The 21,761-nt window shown below is 48.8% G+C and overlaps 3 protein-coding genes and 1 long non-coding RNA gene across 6 annotated transcripts; 3 read left to right on the top strand and 1 right to left on the bottom strand.

Annotated features, from left to right (window-relative positions):
• Positions 1-24: 24 nt before the first annotated feature.
• On the top strand, positions 25-1,522 carry LOC129679329 (uncharacterized). The gene is made up of 2 exons (XR_008720540.1): positions 25-117; positions 855-1,522. It is a non-coding gene; the product is annotated as an uncharacterized LOC129679329 (long non-coding RNA).
• Positions 1,523-2,835: 1,313 nt separating this feature from the next.
• Positions 2,836-3,783, top strand: Tmem262 (transmembrane protein 262). The gene is made up of 3 exons (XM_055610358.1): positions 2,836-3,402; positions 3,507-3,606; positions 3,707-3,783. Exons 1-3 carry the CDS (start codon positions 3,229-3,231, stop codon positions 3,781-3,783), a joined length of 351 nt encoding a protein of 116 aa, XP_055466333.1. The 5' UTR covers positions 2,836-3,228.
• Positions 3,784-3,837: 54 nt separating this feature from the next.
• Zfpl1 (zinc finger protein like 1) lies at positions 3,838-7,854 on the bottom strand. 3 transcript variants are annotated; one of them, XM_055610355.1, is made up of 8 exons: positions 7,712-7,854; positions 7,251-7,360; positions 6,863-6,974; positions 5,528-5,721; positions 5,342-5,414; positions 5,125-5,268; positions 4,770-4,887; positions 3,838-4,301 (listed from the first exon to the last, which is right to left on the bottom strand). In XM_055610355.1, the coding sequence occupies exons 2-8, from the start codon at positions 7,350-7,352 to the stop codon at positions 4,115-4,117; spliced, it is 930 nt and encodes a 309-aa protein (XP_055466330.1). In that variant the 5' UTR covers positions 7,353-7,360; positions 7,712-7,854; the 3' UTR covers positions 3,838-4,114. The 3 variants fall into 3 exon arrangements, with proteins under 3 accessions (XP_055466330.1, XP_055466332.1, XP_055466331.1); XM_055610357.1 differs by having other exon boundaries at positions 7,755-7,854; XM_055610356.1 differs by lacking the exon at positions 7,712-7,854 and adding an exon at positions 7,462-7,600.
• A 142-nt stretch (positions 7,855-7,996) lies between these two features.
• On the top strand, positions 7,997-15,489 carry Cdca5 (cell division cycle associated 5). Its single transcript, XM_055610590.1, has 6 exons — positions 7,997-8,105; positions 8,272-8,363; positions 8,450-8,515; positions 8,602-8,637; positions 13,775-14,197; positions 14,364-15,489. The coding sequence occupies exons 1-6, from the start codon at positions 8,060-8,062 to the stop codon at positions 14,442-14,444; spliced, it is 744 nt and encodes a 247-aa protein (XP_055466565.1). The 5' UTR covers positions 7,997-8,059; the 3' UTR covers positions 14,445-15,489.
• Positions 15,490-21,761: the final 6,272 nt, after the last annotated feature.

Here is a 21,761-nt window from a genome sequence, read left to right as displayed (position 1 = left end):
TCCCCTGCAGCTGTAGGAGACGTGAGACTAAAGTTCCGCTTTGCGCTTGTCCCTCCGGAGTGTAGCGGTTTCGTTGGGCTTCTAAAGCTGCTTGAGCTATGACTGCTGTGCTAGAAGGTGGGCGAGTCGTGGCGTCCCAGTCTTGCATCCCCACAGGAAAGACACTCAGGGAATATGTGCCCAGACTGACTAGACGGGCTCTGAATAGGGAATATGCTTCAGAAGGGGGTGCAAGGATGAAGTGTCCATTCAGTAGCCTGCACTATGGCTTTAGCGGCCGTGTCTCCAAGGAGTTCTGCTCACACTCAATATGAGAACCTCTGTTCTGTGGCGCTTACAGAACAGATCTTACAAACATGAAGTAGTTGGTGAAAGATGTTAAGTGAGGAGTTGGGGTTGAGGATAATTCCTGAGTTTCTGAGTTAGACAAAAATGTAGAGGCGACGCTACCAAGAGAGGAGGGATGAGGTCAGATTAGGATATACTTAAATGGAAAAAATTGAGACTTTACCAACAATTTCTTATGTAAACGTTACTGAGGATGGACTGATAGGGTGGTGGGCTGCCAGGACTTCCTGAAGACCCAACACCGACTGCCATCTGTTTTTAATCTGTAAACTAGGATTTTTTTTATTCTAAATGATAACATTTTTATAGTTTATTTTTATGTGTATTAGTGTTTTGTCTGAGTGTATGTCTGTGCGACGGTGTCAGATCTTGAAGTTAACAGACAGTTGTGAGCATGTGGTTGCTGGGAATTGAACTCCGGTCCTCTGAAAGCGCAGTCAGTGCTCTTAACCGCTAAGCTGTCACTGTAGCCCCTAAATGATATAATTTTTGTTGTTGTTCTTCAGACAGGATTTCTCTGTTTAGCCCTGGCTGTCCTGGAACTGGCTCTGTAGACCAGGCTGGTGTTGAACTCAAGAGATCTTCCTGTCTCTGCCTCCTGAGTGCTGGGACTAGAGGTGTGCGATACCACAGCCATCACAGCTACCACCCAGCTAATTCTGAATGGTATTAAAATTAATGCACCATCCGTTCGGCCCCCCATATTTATTTGTTTTTAATTATGTGTATGTCTGTATCCAGATGTTTGAGGCCAGAAGAGGACATGGACACCTCAGTGCTACTTGCTTCAGCTGCCTACTATTAATTCTGGGGACCAAACTGCAAGAGCAGCACTCACACTTCACCACCGAGCTCATGAGTCTTTCCAACCCATACACCTCTCTACTTCTGTCTCTCTCTCATTCTCCCTCTCCCTCCTTCCCTTTCCCCGACTCTCATTTGTTTTTGTTTTGCTTTTGAGACAGGGTCTCAGTATGTAACTTTGGCTGACCTGGAACTCACTGTTGTAGATCAGGCTGGCCTCGAACTCAGAGATCTGCTCCCCTGCCTCCTGAGTGCTGGGATTGAAAGTGTGTGCTACCATGTCCAGTGCTTCATTTCTTGACATATCATTTATGGCTGCTTTTGTCACAGTCTAAATGGCCCATAAAACCTAAAGCATTTATTCACTTGATCTTGGACCAAAACATTTTCTTGACTTCTTATTCAGTGGGATATTTAAAAACTGTACATATAAAAATTTCATTCAGCCTATGAAACTATAATTTAAGAAAGTGAATTTGAGCTGGAGAGATGTTTTCGCAGTTAAAAGCACTTGCTGCTCTTCCTGATGACCCAGGTTCGATTCCTAGGCTCACAACTGCCTGTAACTCTAGTCCTATGGGATCCAATGTCTTTTGGCCTCCAGGGGGAACAGAAACGCATGTGCACTCAGGCAAAACACTCATACATACAGAAAAAATTAAAATACATTTTTTTTTGGGGGGGGGGGTTCAAGAGAGGGTTTCTCTGTGGAGCCCTGACTGTCCTGGAACTCTCTTTTTTTGTAGACCAGGCTGGCCTAGAACTCAGCGATCCACCTGCCTCCTGAGAGCTAGGATTAAAGGTATGAGCCACCACGCCCAGCAAAATAAATTTAAAAAATATTAAAGTTTAAAAAAAGAAAGAGAAACAAACAAACCAGGCATAGTGATATCCTGTGTACCCAGCTAGCATCCCAGCACTTAGGAGTACAGGATCAGGAGGAGGTCAAGGTCATCCTTATATTAAGTTTGAGGACAGCCTGGGCTACATGAGAACTCTCAAATCTGAATAAAGCAACAATACAAAGGGCTGGAGAGATGGCTCAGCAGTCGAGAGGATTCCTGAAAGCTGTCCTCTGACATTCATATAGGCACTGTGGCATGTGAACCCTCTCCTTGTACCACACCCACTAAAATAAATGAGGCTGGGCATGGTGGCACATACCTTTGATCCAGGCAGGCAGATCTCCGTGAGTTCCAGACCAGCCTGGTCTACAAAAATGGGTTCCAGGGTAAGCAGGGCTGCCTAGTAAGACCTCGTCTCAAATGGAACCAACTCTAAGTTAATTAGCGTTAATTAAAAGTGTCTGTCCTTCGTACTATAGAAGAAATGGGCCATGGGAGTATGCAGACTAGCACTGCGCACAGGTGACAGGAGGCACCAACTCCATGCAGCTTCAAAGACAAGGCTGACTGTCTTAAGGACAGGGAAGACTCCATCTTGCTCTGTTCCTGGTTCCCTCTGATAGCTGGTGGCCAGCCTGGGAGGGGGAGGCAGATTTTCTGGGAGGGGTGGGGGGAGTTAGTGTGTAGTCATCTCAGAATATTATCTCAAGAAAGGGCAGTTTCCATTCACTTCCTGTCTCTGCTCATTGAAGTTTATGGTGACAAGTGGTGTTAATTCAGAGGGCCTGGGATGTGGCCAAAGCCTTCCCTCACTTGGGAGAACCTTCTAGTCATTTAGGCCCTAATCTTTCACCTGCTTTAAACTTGCTGTGGAGCTGGGACATGCTCTGACACCTTGGCTGAGCCCTCACCTCGTCCCTGTACAGTGTCCTGTGGGGATAGCGAGCTGCCCACAAAGTGCAGAGGATAGAATGGTGGGTGCGTGCTGCTGCTGTCTCTTCCTTACACCACAGGCTCCTGCCACTCAGCACATTTTGCCCACCCCTCCACAATGGAACATCCTCAATACCCAGACACATTCTATTTGTTGGGATCAGGATGTTCTAGAACCTTGCCCTCTCCAATGCCTCCCTCACACAGAACACCCTAGAATAGCAGGATTTTGCTGTGCCTGAACAATGACCACTTACTCCAGTTCTGGGGCCTGACGGGAAACTAGGTCGTGACCAGGATGCGGTGGCGGGACCGCGTCGCCATGCTGTTCTTCCCTCCAGGACTGATGCTCAGTGTAGCTGCACTCATGCTCTTCTTCATCCACATGGGTGTCTTTGCCAGTGATGTTCACAACTTCTGTGTCACCCACCACTATGACCGCATGAGCTTCCGATACACGGTTGTGCTGACAGTAGGTCAGGGGTGGGGCTCACGGGCTGGCTGGGGACAGCCAAGGGGCTGATGGAGTAGTCTGCTGTGTCAGGGGGCTACTCTCCCACTGGATCGGTCTTCCAGTTCTCCCAGGTGATCAGCATCTGCTGGGCTGCCATGGGGTCACTCTACGCAGAGATGAGCACAGACAAGTTTTTTCGGTGCTTTGCTTTGACCATCCTGAGTGAGTGGAGGGCTGTGCTACAGGAGGGGGAGCTGAAACCCTGAGAGGTGGCAAGGAGGGGGCAAAAATGCTGAGTTCATAGGCTCTCTCCTCCACCCAGTACTCAATGGAGCCATGTTCTTCAACCGCCTGTCCCTGGAGTTTTTGGCCATCAATTACCGAGAGGAGAGCCACTGAGGCCTGGGGACTGGGGACAGGACTAAGAAGGGAGATGGAAAAAGCTGCTTCAGATGTTTTAATAAAGTCTGTTGTTTATTTGCACCTGTCTGCTCCTTTGAGGGTTGAAGCAGGCAGATGGAAATGCTTCACCCAGGGGCAAGCAGGTGAAGACCAATTTGATGAATAGGGCTACAGACCTGGCCTGTAGCTTCAGGCTCCAACTGTCTTGGCCCAGGGGATCTTAGTGTCTCAGGACTGAGGGAGAGGAGTGGAGAAAAGCCCTTAGGCCTCCCCACCTTCTCTCCCTAGGACTCTAGGTCCTGACCTGGCCCTAAAAGCGAGCATGGGCTCAGGAAGGACCTACACGGATGTGAGGGTTCATGAGCGGGTCCAGATTGGGATCACTGTCAGCTGCAGCCCGGCCGAGTCGAGACATAAGGGCAAGGAGGGCCAGAAAGCCCAGCAACCCCAGCAGGAGCAGCAGCCCTGCCCGCTGGAGCAGAGTCAGTGGCCGCTTCCTAGACCCAGCCCGGCTCCTAAGAGGAATGAGGAGAAAGTCAGGTCAGGCCCAGGGCTCTGCCCTGGCACAGAGAGAATCCTTAGTCATTATTTTTGTGCACTATGAATGGTCATCCAGTACTCCTGTATTCACCATCATATCGGGTTATTATGAAGCCTGAACCAGTGGGACACAAATCATCCTAAAGCTTGAATATGTTAAGCAAAAGGGACACTTATATAATTATAAGTTATAATAGGGACACTTATAAATGAGGTGGCATCACAGCATGAAGGGGCCTCAGAGCCCAAGTCCAAACCTCCTGGAGGAGAAAAGGGAACAGTCCCTGGAGAGGACACAGTATACTAAGGCTGCCTGCCAGCCAGGGCCTCACTATGGCCCTGGTACCAGGTGCTGTTGGTGCCCAGAACAAGTCCCACTGTCATCAAATTGTCCATCATGAGGCCTCTTCTTTCTGACACCCCACCACTGTGTTTCCACATACCTGAGCAGTTGGGCCAGCCAGCCCAGAGCAGGCCGGCGACGGTATTTGTCATCATCACAATCTCCATGGAGGCCTACAGTTCGGTCATCGTCCCGTGTGTCGTATACCTTCCTTGGGGCTATAGGGATAGAAACACCAGCTTCAATGGGCTCAGACAAACTTGTCCACTGGCATAGGGACAGGTGGCACGAAGGATCCCTTGCCCTTCCCCATCTCACAGAGTATCTTGGCAGTTGTGGGGAGGCAATATCTGAAGTGAGGAAGAGCCATTCCACATGGGGCTCCTGAGCTCCCTCCACACAAATCACCCACTTTTTTCCCCCTATTCTCTGACTGGGATAATTCCCCAGCTCACCGTGTGTCAGGGCTTCAGTGCTACCCATGTGTATGACTGTGTGCTGCTCAGGACACTTTGGGGAAGAAGCGTGGGGAACCTGGCTGTAGAAAGCTGGAGCAACAGAAGTGCTATCTGTCTCCTCTTGCGCAGGGGTGGTGGTGGCTGTGAAAAGAGAGAGAACTGTCATTGGAGCATGGAGGCAAGGTCCAGACAGCAGATGGAGACCACCACTTACCATTAAAGCTGGACCAGTCAGAGAAGTCTGAGGAATTGAGGGGCTCAGGCTCTGGGCTTATCACCTCATCGATCTGGAGAGAGGAACCTAAGTCAGTAGCCTGTCCACTCCTGCTGCCGACCCACCCAATCTGGCTCAGGTGAGGCTCTTAAAAACAAATGGTCAGACAGACAGAGGGACTCTCACCAGAGGGAGGCCCAGTCCTGCCCGAGCCCAGTTGACTGTAGCTAGCTTCTCTCTCAGTGCTGAAGCCACTGGGCCAGCTAGGTTGGCTGGGGGGAAGATGGGGCCATTACAGCTGGGGCACTGGTAGCCTGCAGGCGCCGTGTTTCGTGGTAGCTGGGCAGCACGTTCATTGATGCAGGCCCAGTGAAAGAGATCTTAGGACCCATGAAATAAGAAAGGAGAGTCATGAGAGACACAACTCTTTGGGCTCTTAGCCTAGGCCAAGCAATGCACACAACCCCGACCCTGAGTTCATTGCAGGAATGAATGGACATTTATGTGGATGCCTAGGATCATTATTCCTTTTCCTCCTCATCCTCCCAGGTCCCTAAGCCTTCTTAACACCACTGTACTAAATCAAGGTAGATTCTACATACTCAGCTGGCCCATAAAGAGGAGGTGTGGCTGGAAAGAAAGTGTCTTCTACCCTTTCAAGAGTCTTCTCTGGGACTGAAGTCATACTCCTTGGGCTTATGGCTAAACAACAATAGTTTTAGGCTGGGTGTGGTGACAGCTTCCCATAATCCTAGCACTTAGGAGGTAGAGGCAGGGGAATTAAGAGTCAGCCCATGAGATCCCAGTCTCAAAAACAACAAAGCAAAAAAAAAAAAAACCCTAACATACTACATACAAGAATACTTTCAGGAAAGCTTTGCAGACATATACACAGATACATACAGATAGCGAGAGGCACAAATACATGTATGCTTTTAAACACACAAACAAACCCAAGAGTCATTCCCTCAACCGACACTAGTTGTCACACACATAAGACATCCAGATCTGTACATTCATGTCCACTAACACTAAAAAAACCATCACCCTCATGTCATCACGCATTCCACATGTGTTCATATCTGTTCATCACCCATTCCCTCAACCACAAGCATTAAACAAGGTGTGCGTCTGTATGAGTACGCACAATTTCACACAGAGAAACACAGGTGAAGCTGCCCCTTTTGGACCAGCACCTTGAAAATCTTAAGCTTTTACACTAAGCTGTGACTACTGACTCTCTCTAGTTAACTGTAATCTGGGAAACTTCCTCTCACTTCAGTCTTAAATGAGTCAGTAACGTTCCCAAAAAAGTGGATCTTACTCATAGCCACAGCTCATAGTCATCTCCAGCACTCCAAGGCTAGCTGAGCAGGATAGTAGGAACTTTAATAATTAAGAAAGACACTAAGGCCTAGGAAGGGAAAAGGCTTGCCTAGGCTTAGAGAGCAGGAAAGTACCCAACAGAATCAGGATCTGAGGCTCTGGCTTCCAGGCCCCTTCCTAGTTCCCAGGCCTCACCATAGCACACAAGACGGGTTGTCTCCCGACTGGCCAGAGGTGTGTTGCACAGGCGGCAATTGGGATTGTAGTCACTATCTTGTAGCCACTGCAAGTAGGACTGCACGATGCACTAGAGTGGGAGAAAGATGTCACAACTGATGTCCAGGCTCTTCGATGAACATACCACTCCAAGGCCCAACTGCATTGTTTCTTTCATCAGACTCATAATTTCATCTGTTCAACATTTATTGAGCACCTCCTGAAGGCCTAGCAGAGAGCAACATAAACCAAGTCCTTGTCCTTGTGGAGCTTACAATCTAGCCTAGAGCCCCGTCATGGATTTGGAAGTAGCCAATCTTGCCTGTCCACCCAGTGCCCTGCACAGCCACTGCTTTAAACGCCGTACCTTGGCGTGATTGGCTACCAGACAATGCTCGCAGACGTTAACTCGGTGCTCGAAGCAGAACAGGTTCGTCACCTTCCTCTTCGGGCACTTGCAAAGTCCCATGACCGATCCTAGGGAGGAGATCTGAGTTAGCAGAAAGTGCTGGTGACTGCCACTTTGTCCTCATCAACCCAGTTCATTTCTTCTTTGAGTCCCCCAGACCCGTCCACACCTGTCCAAACACCAAACTGTAGCCTACTGCCTCAGCACGGGTAAGGCCACACCCCCTTGCATAGATCGTACCACAAACGACCCCTCATTCCATCAGGACCTAGCCCCCTAGGAAGACCTCTCCATCAACAACTCCAATACCACCAGCCCCGCCCCCAAGGCCCCACCTCCTCCTGACTCCGCCCCCATCCGGCCGACCCCATTCTGGGTCTCAGGGAACCTCTGAGATACCGGCCGCAACGAGTGCGTACCGTAGTGGAAAGCGCGGAAAGCCGGGGACCCACTCCGGCTCACCCACTCCGACAGCGGTAGCTCTGTTCCCGTCGGCTCCGGCCGCTCGGATTATCCCTCCGCTGCCACGTCTCTTCCGGGTGCGGCGCACATTGATGACGTCACAGCGTTGCCCGGCCACGCCTCTGCTTTACGCTAGACGTAACGCTGTTACGACCGAAGAGTATTCCGGGATCGGCCCCCTCCCGAGCGTCACTTCCGCTTCCTTCCTCGACAGGCGGGTAATTTGAACGTTTGCGGCGGCAAGTTTATCGTTTGGCGCGAGCCCGAGTTGGTGCCCGCAGCGTAGAGTGAGCCCTAACTTAGATATGTCCGAGCGGCGAACGCGATCCGGAGGGGCTGCCCAGCGATCTGGTGAGCGGAGGGCGCGCGGGAGCAACGGGGAACGAAACTTGAGGCCCCTGGTAGAAGACGCCCCAAAGTGGTTGTTGAGAAACGGCTTCCGCTTTTCCCAACTCGTCGAGCATCTTGTTTCGTTTGGCGTTGTTCAACCCTAACTTAAACATGTCTCCATTTCCAGAGATCAGGACTCCACGTACTAAGCCTTCGAAGAGGTTGCAGCGGAAATCTGGCTCAGATCTCCCGAACATTTTACCTGAAATCTGGCCGAAGGTGAGATCCGAGGTCCTCCGGTACTGACCTGGACTGCTTTGAACTAATGTAAAGCTCATGGTAATCTCTCCCACCCCCTTTTTCAGGCATCTCATTCGGTTCCACTCAGAAAGACCATCGTCTTGAAGAAGATCGTAGCTCATTCAGTAGAGGTGAGGGGGCTGAGAGAGGGATTTGGAAAAGAGATGTCACAACTGAGCTAAGCTGTTGGATTAATCAGTTGATGTTATCCTTACAGGCCCCAGCTCTCCACACACTTCGCAGGAGTCCTAGGGTGAGTTCAGTTCCATCTTTTTTTTTTTTTTTTCAAAACAGGGTTTCTCTGTGTAGCCTTGGCTGTTCTGGATTCCCTTTGTAGACCAGGCTGGCCTCAAAGTCACAGTGATCTGACTGCTTCTTCCTCCCTGAGTGCTGGGATTAAAGGTGTGTGCCACCGTGCCCAGCGCCATTTGCTTAATTGTGGTGTGAGATCCAGTTCACCTGAGAGGATAAGCGAACTAAGCAAGCCTGGGTCCTCATCTTGGGTCTCACTGTGTAATACTGTTGCCCTTTATTGGATGTTGCTGTAGACCAGACTGTCCTCAAACTCACAGAGGTCCACAGACATCAGTCACCCCAGTGATGGGAGCAAAAATTAAAGATGTTCTTGCCACCGGGACTGGCTATAATGACCATTTTTGTTTACTGTCTGCATATGTCATTCATTGCTTGTTCTTTATGCTCTGGACATTTTCACTATTTTTCTCGAAAAGTTGAGTTATACCTTAACCATTGGTCTTCTGTAAATCATTTCGCCATCGGGCAATTGTGGTGACACATGCCCTAGCTCCCGGTACTAGGGAGGCAGAGGCAGGCGCATCTGTGAGTTTGAAGCTAGCCTAGCCTACAAATCAATTCCAGTATGGCCAGGGTTACACAGAAAAACCGTGTCATAAAACCAAAACAACAGCCGTGGTGCGTGCCTTTAATCCTAGCACTTGGGAGGCAGAGGCTAGGCCTGGTGTACAGAGCAAGTTCTAGGACAGCCAGAGCTACACAGAGAAACCCTGACTGGAAAAAAAAACAAAACAGCAACTACAAAAGAGAAAAAAAAAAATTTTGCTTTCAGCATTTATTTATGGTTGTAGGATGCTATGTTTAGGGGCTTAGAAAGATGGCTCGGGGGCTGGAGAAATGGCTCAGAGGTTAAGAGTACTGATTGCTCTTCCAGAGGACCTGAGTTCAATTCCCAGTAACCACATGGTGGCTCACAACCATCTGTAATGAGATCTGGTGCCCTCTTCTGGTATTCAGGTGTACATGCAGACTGATCATTGTATACATAATAAGATAAATAAATCTAAAAAAAAAAAAACTTAAAAAAAAAATATATATATATATATAAAAAGAAAGGTGGCTCAGTGGTTGAGAGTAGTTTTCAGTACCTACATCAGATGGATCCCAAACATCTGTAGTTTGAGGTCTGGAGTATCCAAGGCCCTATGCAAGCCTCCGTGAGCATGTGCATTGTTGTAGAAGTGGATTTTAGACTCTAGAAGGCTTTCCTACCCCAGCTAATTCCCAAATAATCAAGACAGAGACCTTTTGGATTTCTAAAAGCTTTAAAACACAGTGACTGAGTAGACCTCAAGCCTCTATGCTTTTTTGCTATTTCCCAGCCACACACCCCAAGATATTTGCTGTAATTGTTCTTGCCTGAGGAGCTTCTGTTCCATTGTGCCAGCCCTCACGGCCTTGTGTTCATGGTCCATACTGCCCTGTTGTAATGTCCTTTGGGGTGCTGCTCTGACCCCAAGTCCCTGAACCTAAGCCCCATCCACTTCTCTTTTGCCCCGTTAACAGGCTCCTAGCGAATTTTATTAAGCAACCAACTTTAAACTGGGGGCATGGTTTACACAACATCACTTGTGTCTGTGCTCCTGTGGGTAGCCAGCAGATCTTGGAGGTCAGTACTTAGCATTAGAATACGTAGCAACAGACCAACCCCCAACAGCGCACACAGATGTAAAGGAGGCTGGGTGGTGGTGACCCGTGCCTTTAATCCCAGCACTGCTGCGGTGGGGGCAGGCAGTCTGAGAGTTTGAGGCTTAGCCTGGTCTACCGAGCAAGTTTCAGAACAGCCAGGGCTACACAGAGAAACCCTGTCTCAAAAAACCAAGCCAAAGAAGCAAAAGTAAAAGATTAGTTAAATGTAGGGCTTTTACAGTTTTAATAGAACTTATTATGGACTTTTGTTTGCCCATAAACACCTTGGTTTTTGAGACAGGGTCTCATGTAGCCAAGCCTGGCCTTGAACTTAGTATGTGGTTAAAGCTGGTTTTGAGTTCCTAAACTTGAACCTCCCAAGTGGAGTTACAGGTGTGCACCACTGTACCCAGTGATAGTTTGTTCTTTGGACAGGTTTGTGTTGTGTTGCTCTGGCTGGCTTGGTACTCTCAGTCAAGGCTGTCTTCTTTTCTCAGCCCCAGAGTACTAGGATTGCAGACGTGAGGCCTGGTGCCCACTTTGATGTGTTATTCTGATATGTGGTGCTGGAGGCCAATCCTAGGACACAGTCTCAGGTCCATGCTAAGCAGGTCCCCTACTGCTGAGATAACCCCAGCCATTTGTTTGTTTTCCTTTGTGGGGGAAGGGCTTTGAAACGAGGTTTTCTTGTTTAAAAGGACAATCCCAACCTTTCTATTTTACCAATAAAGATTCAAGAGGCAGAGAAAGTAACAAGCTAACCTTATCTCAGATCTGGATAGAAAAAACCAAAAGGCCCACTAGCCACTAGTTCAGTTCACAGCACAGGAGCAAAAGGACAAAAAACAAAACAAGGCCAAAGGCTTTTTAGCTCAGAGCAGAAAAGCCAGGGAGCTGAGGAGCTGAAACCTTAGCTAAAGCTAAATCTTGGGCTAATAAATCATTCTCCACCCTGTCTTAAATATCCCTCAACTTGAAAGTCCCTCCACTTTCTCTGTCAGCTGTTTTCTTGTTCCACCTCTTTACCTAGAGTTAACTTTATTAAATCCTGTGTACAGAAGGCTCTTGGATTAAGAGTGTGTGCTAGGGCTGGGTGAGCTGCACCATAATCATCTGTTTACAATAAACAAAGTTCTTGGATTAAAGGTGTGTAACAGGGCTCAACGACACCAAAGAAGCAGGGTCAGATATCCTGCAACAAAGGTTTCTCTGTGTAACAGCCCTATCCTGGAATTTCCTTTATAGACCAGGCTAGCCTCGAACTCAGAAATCTACCTGCCTCTTTCTCCTGAATACTAAGATAAAAGCCATGCACCACCACGCCCAGCTTCCCAGCCAGCTTTTAACCAAGGTACTACAGAATAAAGCTGGAGGGTTTAGAAACAGATTTCTGGCTCTATCCTCTCCCCACCTCTCCTTCCTCTATTCCCCTCCACCTCTTTCTCCCCTCTCCTCCCTCCCCCACTATTAAAAAGAAAGAAAGATTTTTCTGGGGTTATGGGAGTGATTTCATTGGAGTCCTAAGACAAGGGGCAGAGTTACGATGCTAAAGGCCTGAAAAGATAATGGCTGGACAAGCTTCCATCTATACACCTCCTCCCACAGATCTTCCTGGCTGCTCTGATGCCATCACTGACACATTTCTCTGGAATATTTTTATCAATATCTGTTACGGTACTTTCTTACATGTTTGATGTCTTTCTCCACTCTAATTATAATTACTTTAATAGTGGGAACTTCTGAATTCAAGGCCAGCATCGTCTACACAGAGAGCCCCTGTATAAAAGCTGGTGACTGTTGCTGCAGAGGATGGGGAAGTGTGGTGGTCAGAGATGGTCCCACTTCTGATTGTCATTCCTTTATTAAGATTCTCCAGAGCTTATGGCTAGGAAACATCTTTTCTTGATGACACTCTTGTATTAGAGCATAGGTGTCCTTTTTTTTTTTTTTTTTTAGGTCTTGGCCTCTAGAAAACTAGGTGCCAAGTTTCATGTCCATTAATTCAGTGACCCTCTGGTGTACAGGTTTCTGTTGCACATGCTGGGCATTGGCAAAGTTAGCTCGTTATCTGGTAGCCCCTGATCCTCAAGCAGCTCCCCTTTCTGGCTGGTGAGTTAAGCAGGACTACTTCAGGTAGCTAGCTATATTGGTGTACTAGACATAAGAGGGGCATGTGGCCGGGCACATTGGTGCACACCTGTAATGCCAGCACTAGGGGAAAGGGACAGTTGTGGGCTAGCCTGGTCTACAAAAAGAGTCCAGGGCAGCCAAGGCTACACTGAGAAACCCCATTTCAAAAAAACAAAACAAAAAAAGGACATTGTGGCGTGCTAGTTGGCAGATGGGAGTCTGGGTTCATCTGGATGCCAGGCAAAAACAGCCTATCTGAGGAACAGCTATTGGAACGCAGAGTGGGGGCGGGAGTGAGTAACCAGTGTAGTAGCCCCAGGTACATATGTCAGGTGAAGCTTGGGCTGGTCACACCTTTGCTGTGGCTTTTTTTTGGCCTTGAGTCAGAGTCTATGGCAGCCCACATACACAGAGGTATTGTAGTGTACTGTAATACCACTTCCATTCTTTATCTTCAGTTTCTGGATCATTACTTCCCAACCTCAGCCACACTGATCCCTTTTGTTCCTTGACCCTGGCTGGAGTGCCATGTCCTCAAAGCTTTTGTACCTTTCGTTCCTACTGCCTAGAGCGCCGTTACTTCAGATGTCCACACATCTCTTCTCACCTTCAAATTATACCTCATGTTCTCTTCTCAGTGAGACTACAATTCCAGCCTGCCTCATATTTTATTGTGTAGCCCTTGACTGGCCTGGAACTTGGTCTGGAGATCAGAGATCCGTCTGCCTTCCAAATGCTGGCATTAAAGGTGTGGGCCACTTTAACAACCCCAGTTTTTAATGCTACAATGGAAGAGCAGAAGTAGCAGTGACTTTGTTTTCCCTGATGTAGTCACAGTACTCAAAGCACTTCCTGGTATAGGACAGGCCATCAGTAGCTATTTATTGGCCGAATGAACATTTTAGAAAAATCTTTAGCAGCTATGTGCCAGCTGTGGCCCATACAGGGCGAGGCTGGATGCAGACAAAGCAATTAGGCCACCAAGCCGTTTAGATATGCTGAGACTTTATGTCAGCTAGCAAGTGGCGACCGCAGCAAGTGCAGCTCCTCAGGAACAATGATAGCTGTCTCTTTCTTCCCAACACTGGGCATAGAGCCCAAGGCTTGTGGCTCTCTGGGGATGGAGCTCTGCAGCACAGCACTTGCTGACCATGCACACGCCTTTAATCCCAGTACTTGGGAGGTAGAGGCAGGTGGATGTCTGAGTTTAAGGGCAGCCAGGTCTACACACAGAGAAACCCTTTCTCAAAAAACTAAAACAAAAAAACAACCTGAATCCCTAGCTGACAATGGTTCTGTCTCTTGTCCTGATACAGATCTCTTTTAAGTTGGAAAAAGAAAACAGCCCTCCCCTCACGGTAGCCACTGAAGAGGAACTCCTCAAGATTTGTGCTGTCCCTGGTGCTTCCGCCAACACCCTAGTGTTGCGCACTGAGAATGTTGAGTCTAACTCTGGGGAAGGAGAGCTGGATGCCAGAGACTTGGAGATGTCTCAGAAAGTCAGGCGTTCGTACAGTCGGCTTGGGAGCAGCACCTCTGCCTCAACCTCCACCCCTGGCCGCCGATCCTTCCCTGGCTTGCAAGGACCTGAAGCCTTGCAAGGACTCTCACCTGTTGTGGGTTCAAAGTTAATTAAGATCCCAGACGAACCTGCAAAGCCCATGGTTCCGGACACAACACTCCCTGGAATCTCTCCCCCAGTCACAAAAGTGAAGCGGAAGAAGGTGCCTGAGATCCTGGTGAGTGAGGGGCAGGACCTCTCCTGCAGCTGTGGAGTCAGGGGGTGTGTGGGGCCAGGACTCAGCTCTGGCTCTGGAAGGAAGGCAACGCATGAGGCTGTGGGTAGCATGCTTAGGTCGGCCTGGCCGCTTTTCTCACTCATGTGTCCTCATTTCTCTCCACCAGAAATCAGAGCTGGATGAGTGGGCTATGGCCATGAATGCTGAATTTGAAGCTGCTGAGCAGTTTGATCTTCTGATTGAATGAGATGAACTGGGATGCCAATTATTGAATAAGATGAATGGGCTAGGTCCTCCTCTCTCCCTATACATATTGCCTGTTGAGTCGAACAAGACATGAGAGCCCTCCTTACTGGCCTTTTTATTTTGTGACTAGTTACCCTGGACTTTACCTTCATGGTGGTGGGGGTGAGAAGCCACATCTGCTCTGAGCCAGCTCTGTCATAAACAGGTTCAGTCCTGGGCTGTCTCTCTGCTGCTGCCCTCTGTTGGTGGCTGGGAGTCCAACCACCAACCAGTAAAGGGGTTTTGTTTTCTAGTTTGGTTCTGTCGAGTTGAGAGAACTCATAGGCCAGGGAGACAGTTAAACTCTTGAGGAAGAATCTGGACATTGAGTCTGTGGAGTCTGAGATGTGAAAGATGGAGGGAGTTGTAGTAGGGATTTTTAACACAAGTGTCTTTATATAGGGACTACTCTGTGTTCTGTTGACACACTGGTGAATGGGGTACTGCTGCTTAGGGGGCAAAGTGGGTACACTTCAGAGTGCGGCCTCTGGATGCCACTAACGTAAGGTTTACCATCTCTACTTTGACTGCCCTTTCTTTACCCACATCTGTTTCTTTTTAAACAAATCTTGGCTCTGTGATGTGGCTTTTTGCAGCTACACTTAGAAAGTTCTGGAAAAAGTTCTGGAAATCATTTCTCATGTGCCAGACAGCTATAACACTGATGGCAGCTTTTGCTGTGAGCTTGGCTATTTCACTCTCGATGTGAGACCATTCCCAAGGGGGTTTGCTGGGAACTAAAATGAACATATTATCGTGGTCTATGGGGAATTCCTTTCTGCCTACCACCTACTGTCAATTATGGTAAGAGATTTGGTTTCAAAGACCATTGGACTTTGAAATTTCAACAAGTTCATAGGAAAAGAAGCTTCAGGCAAGCAACCTGTTATTCCAGGATGGTTTTAGCAGAACATTCGTGAAGGATTTGTCCTCACTGGTTCCTGTGGGCCCTGCGCTACATCATGCTGAATTACTGTCTTTGAGGAACTAATGTACAGCCTAAGGAAAAGGTGGTTTAATTTCAAATAAACATTTTAGAAGTTTCCATCTCTTTGTAGACTGTTTTTTATTTGGTTGAACACAGAGCCACTGGTGAAGTGCTGGATGCCATTCCTGTCTTTGGCTTGTGTCACCTGTACAAGCTGCCAGCCTGGCCTTCCTTCAATAACTCTGTTCCCTGAGCTAGGACTTCTGGAAAGAAGGCACAGGAGGAGAGAACTTGGGTCGGAGTAGCTGTCAAGCACTCTTTTCCAGAAGTATATGGAATCAGGCCCCCTCTAGCCCAGTTCCCCTTTTCCTCAGGCTCCCTCCAACATGGGCCCCTGTGGCTCAGGTGTTATGGCCCCTCCTAAATGCAGCCTAGCAGCTGGGCTATGGTGCCTCTGAGAAGCAGACCAAAGATGGGATTCCTAGGGCTGCTGTGCAGATGTGAGTGTCCTAGTTCATCTGATGGATTCTAGGTCATTACGTTTCCTCTAATGTGCTTTCTGAACCTAGACTACTGTCACAGCTAGACCTGCGGGCCAACAAGATCTTGCATCTGTTGGTCTCACCCCTTCCCTGCTTCTAGGGTTACAGGTGCGTGCCACCCCCCACAGCTGGCTTTTATGTGGTTCTGGGGGTCTGAACTTTACCCACTGAGCTATGTCCTTTGCCCCATCATCATGCTGTATACCAAAGTGTATCTGCATCATGATTTAAAATGGCACCAGCTGGAGGTGGTGGCACATGCCTTTCATCCTCTAATACAAGGGGTACCTTGGTGGCTCACACCTTAATCCCAGCACGCAGGAGGCAGAGGCAGGCAGAGCTCTGAGTTCCAGGCCACCCTGGTCTACAGAGAGTTCCAGAGCTACACAGAAACCCTTTCTTGGAAGAAAAACCAAAACTACAAAAACAAACAAACAACAGCTGGCCCTGACTGGAGCATGGCCTGTAAAGACCTGGCATTGGCCACGCTTTAATTTTGATTCTCTTGAGAAATCAGCCAGGACATTCACGGGTACCATCACAGCAGTACGGAAGGCAGAAGGAGAACAGGGTTGGCAGGTAACTTCAGACTTGTGCCTTGAAAAATGCTGTTATTTCCATCCCAATAGATGGGACATCACGCTCTACACTGTGAGAGTAGGAAACACCCTCAGAGAAGACAGGGAACTTAGAGGAACCTCATGGGAAAGCACAGCAGTGGGGACAAGTTTGCAATCCCATTAAAAAGGGAACTCTTTGTTCTGAGTGAGAAAATGATGTGGGGTTGAAAACAATGTTTCAGCCAGCAGTGGGGGGCTGGCACCCTACAGTCCCTGCACCCGGGGGGCGGGAGGTAGGAGCAGGGGCTCCAGGCCGTGCTCCACTGTGCGATGAGTTGAGGACCAACCTGGGCTACACCAGACTGTCTCAAAGACAAGAACAAACACAAACCTTTTAAATGTAAGCGCATGCTCTGCAATGCTGTCATGTATGAGACGTGTTTGTGTGCTTAGAAATCCTTCAGGGACTGTAGCTCAGTGGGAGAGTGCTTGCCTAACACCCGTGGCCTTGGGTTGGAGCTCCAGTACCACTTACATGAAATGATTCAGTACCTGAAATTCCAGTGTCCTGTTTTTCTTTTTTTTTCAAGACAGGGTCCTGGCTGTCCTGGAACTCGCTTTGTAGACCAGGCTGGCCTCCAACTCACAGAGATCCGCCTGCCTCGGCCTCCCGAGTGCATGTGCCACCGCTGCCCTGCAAATATCCCATATCTTATCTGGTGATTTTACCAAAGCTTCAGGTAAACAGAATTTTGTCAAGTAACTCCCTTCAAAAAAGCAAAACCAGAAAACCAAATAACCCAACAACAACAAAACAGGATAGAGAAGTTGAAGAGGAAGCAATAATATTTAAAGGGATCCTACAGTTCTGTAAAGTAGAGAATCCCTCAGTGCAATGTCCCTCTTGCACTGAGAAGCAAGTCAAAGATGGCATTTGAGATCCTCTGTTACAGCACTTCTTTTCCTGTTTTGGTTTTGCTGTTTTGTTTGTTTTTCCAGATAGGATCTCAAGTAACCTGAGCTGGCCTTTAAGTCATTATTTAGCTGAAGGGTGCCTCAAATTCTTTCTCCTCCGTCCTCTACTAAGTACTAAGACTACAGTTGTGCCTAAAGTATTCACTTTGTGGGTATAATTGAATTTATACCCTGGAGAATGGTTGTGGCTCCTGGAGATGACCTAGAGTGTAAAAGCCTCTACCAAACAAACCTAACACCCCAAGTTTATTCCTTGAAGTCAACGGTGGACAAAAAAGAACCGATTTCTGCGAGAGTTGTCTTCTGACCTCCACATGTGGACTGTGCGCATACTCCCTGCTTGCACACGTGGTAATAAACTCTTTTAAACACTGAAAACTGGGTGTATTGATTTCTTCTTTCCTTGTTGTGACCACATACCTGACAAAAACAGCTTAAGGAAAGAAGGATTTATCTTGGCTCACAGTCTGAGGAGACGGTCCGTTATGGCAGGGGCGTCATGGCAACAGGAGCTTGAGGACTCCGATCACGCCGCTACTGCTTTCGAGATTCGGGGAGAGATGAAGGCCAATGCTCACTTCTCCCTGCTTTTCATTTTGTCTAGGACGCTAGCCCATGAACGGTGCCATCACATCCTCGAGTGGGTCTTCCTCCCTCAGTTAACCCATTCTAGGATCTTCTTCACACACATGCCGGGAGAGTTGTCTCCTAGGTGATTCTAGATTGTCAAGGTGAACCATCAACACTGGGCATCCTGTACTGTATTTGCTGAGGGCTTTACCACCTGGGCTGGGCTATGGTCTGGCAACACTAGCTTTGGGGGGCTCTGGCTTGCTGGATAGAGCTGGTAATGGGTGCTAGACATTACTACCTAGACCAGTTACTATCCCAAGAAAACCAAGCTTGTTACAAAAGGCAAGCAAATGGGATGGGGAAAGTGGGTCACCAACCAGGTCTGTGTCTCCCTCAGTCTCCTACAGGCAGACAGAGTGCCCACTCCAAGCAGGTCTTGAAAACAGCAATGCAGCCTGCTGAGTCGGAGGTAGAAGAACCTGGGGACTCCAGTGAGCCCAGCGTGGAGGTGACAGCAAGCCCTAGGGGCTCTCCCATCTACTGATGACCCTAAGACAGAAGGCAAGGGAGAGAGGCAGGCTACCAAAATTCTTCTTAGCCTGGGCCAAAACCCATACTCCTGATCCTCAGATTCCTCCCTGTGGGCCATCTTGGGTCCTTGACCAACTGGAGGGCCTCCCCTGGGAGACAAATCTCATTTGTTCTGTCCTTTCTACTGCTTTCTCCCCATAAGCTGAGGGGCACAGAGATCAATTCTTTATGAAGCAGAGAGATGGAAAGAGCAAGAAGGGGAAGGAGGGCTGGGCTCTTGGGTTGGAAGCTTCATGCCATTTCAGTCAACCAAGGCACCTTCTCTGTAAAGCCACCCTCAGAGCAAAAGTCAGACGTGGAGCTGGAACCCACCATCACGTTCCTGTTCACACTCCTGAACAGTGCTGAGCACAAAGATTCGGAAACGTAAGGCTGCCTGAACGGGTGTGTGTCTGTGAGTGGGTATTTCTTGAAGGGAGTGGAGGGCAACCCCCACCCATGGCCATGCAAACTTGTGCTAGGATTAAGCTTTGGGCTGAACAGCAGGAAAGTCCACTCTGTGGACAGGGGTGGGTGGATGGGTGGGGGAGGGAGCTGGATCCCAGGCTGGGAACACACACCTGACCTCCAGACCCTGAGGTCTGACTCTCACCTCCCCAGGGACACAGAGGTAGAGGACAGCCAGTTCCTGAGTGAAGATGACTGGGGCCCTAGGCGGACCATAGAGGAAATGGAGCATTTGCAGATAGAGTGCCAAAGGTGAGCTTCGGGAACACGTGGGGAAGAGTTTGCAGGACAGGATGATGAAGACAGTTCTGCTGAAGCCTTAGCTGAGGGTTGGGGCCGCCACTGCGGCTCTGGGTCTTCACTTGCCCCAAATCCTCTGCCTGTCTTCTCTGTCTTAAGTCCTGTCAAGTCCCTCACCTCCAAAGCAGAAGTATTTTACAGGGTCGGGATCTGTCCCACTGGCTAGTGGCCACAGCCATGGCTGAGTGGCAGGAACCTAGCATATTGAAGACTCTTTAAGTGTCGAGGAACTAGACAGGTAGCTGGCCCATCTAGGGGAGGGGTTCTGTTCTGTGATGTCAGCCGGTGGAGCTTGGGGTCTGTTGGACTTTGCCTGGCAACAGAGGTCCAGGAATGGATGCGATGCCTCTCCTAGTGCCCCCTGCCTTTGGCCCTGTATCTGAGCAATGCAAGTTTCCACTCACAGTGCTGGCACTGAGCTCTCAAGCAAGGCTGATTCATACTAGAAATTCTCACCAACCTGGAGCCACACTCAGTCCTGAACCAGCCCTAATACAGCTCAAAGGGATGGACAGCCTTTGGCCCTGCTCCATGGAGATTGCAGCCGAAGTCTGATAAGTAGCCTGTCTGTTGCTAAAGAAGAGTTGGGTGTGGGTGAGTGGCTACAGTCTCAGCATTTAGAGGTGGAAGCAGGAAGACGAGGGGCTCAACATCATCCTCTCTTTGAGAATTCTAGGCCAGGTGGGCTACTTGATTTTTTTGTTATGAATAAACAATGAGGGCTGAGGAGATGGCTCAAAGGTTTAGAGCACTGGCTGTTCTTCCAAGGGTCCTGAGTTCAATTTCCCAGCAACCATACAGTGGCTTGTAACCATCTATAAAGAGATCTGGTGCCCTCTTCTGGTGTTCAGGCACACATGCAGGTAGAATGCTGTATAAATAACAAATCTTTAATATGTGGCTCATTGACAAAAAGAATAAAGAGTTGAGCATGTAGCTCAATTGGTTGGGCACTTGCTGTGGCTCAGGAAGCTGTGGTGCCAATCCCCGTATTATATAAACTAGGGGTTCTGGTGCGTGCCCATAAACTCAGCCCTGGGAGATGGAAGTTGAAAGACCAATAGTTCAAGGGCATCCTTGTCTCTGGAGTAAGCATGAGGTTAGCCTGGGTGATATAAGACTGTCTCAAAACTATTTAATTACTTAAAAGAAATACAAATAAAGAGAAGGGGCTGGAGAGATGGTTCAGCAGTTAAGAACACTGGCTGCTCTTGCAGAGGACTAATTTTGGATCCCAGCATCTGCACAGAGGTGCACAACTGTCTATAACTAGTTTCATGGGATCTGCCCCCCTCTTCTGGCCTCTGAGGACACCAGGCACAGGAGCAGACAAAGCATTCATAAACTAGAAATAAGCAATTCCACCCCACACACTTTTTTTCAAGACAGGCTTTTTCTGTGTAGCCCTGGCTATCCCAGAACTCACTCTGTAGACCAGGCTGGCCTTGCATTTACAGAGGTCCGCCTGCCTCTGCTGGGATTAAATGTGTGTGCCACCACTGCTTGGCTGAAATAAGTAAATCTTAAAGAAAATAGAGAATGCTGGGCATGGTGGCCCATGCCTTTAAATCCAGGCACCAGGGAGATGAGGCAAGCAGTTCTCTGTGTGCTTGAGGCCTGTCTTGTCTACACAGTGAGTTCCAGGCCAGGCAGGGCTAATGAGACCCTGTCTCAAAAACAAAACCACAAGAGAGAGAAAGAGAAAACGCAGGACTGGTCCCTCTGAGCTGCTGATGCACGTTATATGGTAGGAACAGTTTCCTCTGTAATGGTGATGTGGAAAACTCAGGCCTCCTATGGAGGCACGAGCCACAGAGATTCAGGAAGTGTATGTAGAGGAGGGTTGACTGGTGACTGGGAAAAGAGCCTGACGCTCAGGGAACCTCTCCTTTACCCTAGGCTTCAGGAGGCACTGAACAGTACCCAAAGAGCACACCTGGCCCTTCAAGAGAAGCTAAAAAACTTGGTGAGAACCTCAGCCCCAGAGCCATACCTTTGCCTTGGCTCCTCTCTACCCCCAGCCTCACCCCTTTGCTCCTGGGGTGGAAGGTAGTCCTGTTGGTCAGCCACCCACCTCAGGCCCTGCAACCCTTTGTCCTAGCCTACTTCATTGTATGAGCACCTGGGGGAGGCTCTGACGACTCCAGACAACCTTCTGACTCCAGAGACACTTCAGCTTATCCAGAATGCAGCTAATCTCTCCCAAAAGGAAGCAGAGGACAGCCAGGATGAAGCAGAGGACAACCAGGATGAAGCAGAGGACATCGTGAAGAAAGCAGGGATCATCCAGGAGAAAGCAGGAATCACTCAGGAGAAAGCAGAGATCACCCAGGAGAAAGCAGGGATCACCCAGGAGAAAGCAG

The sequence above is a fragment of the Psammomys obesus genome, unplaced genomic scaffold (assembly GCF_907164565.1).
Source record: "Psammomys obesus unplaced genomic scaffold, mPsaObe1.curated_primary_1811, whole genome shotgun sequence".
Lineage (NCBI taxonomy): Eukaryota > Metazoa > Chordata > Mammalia > Rodentia > Muridae > Psammomys > Psammomys obesus.
The sequence above is the reverse complement of the archived record's forward strand: the minus strand, read 5'-3'. Positions and strand labels throughout refer to the sequence as shown.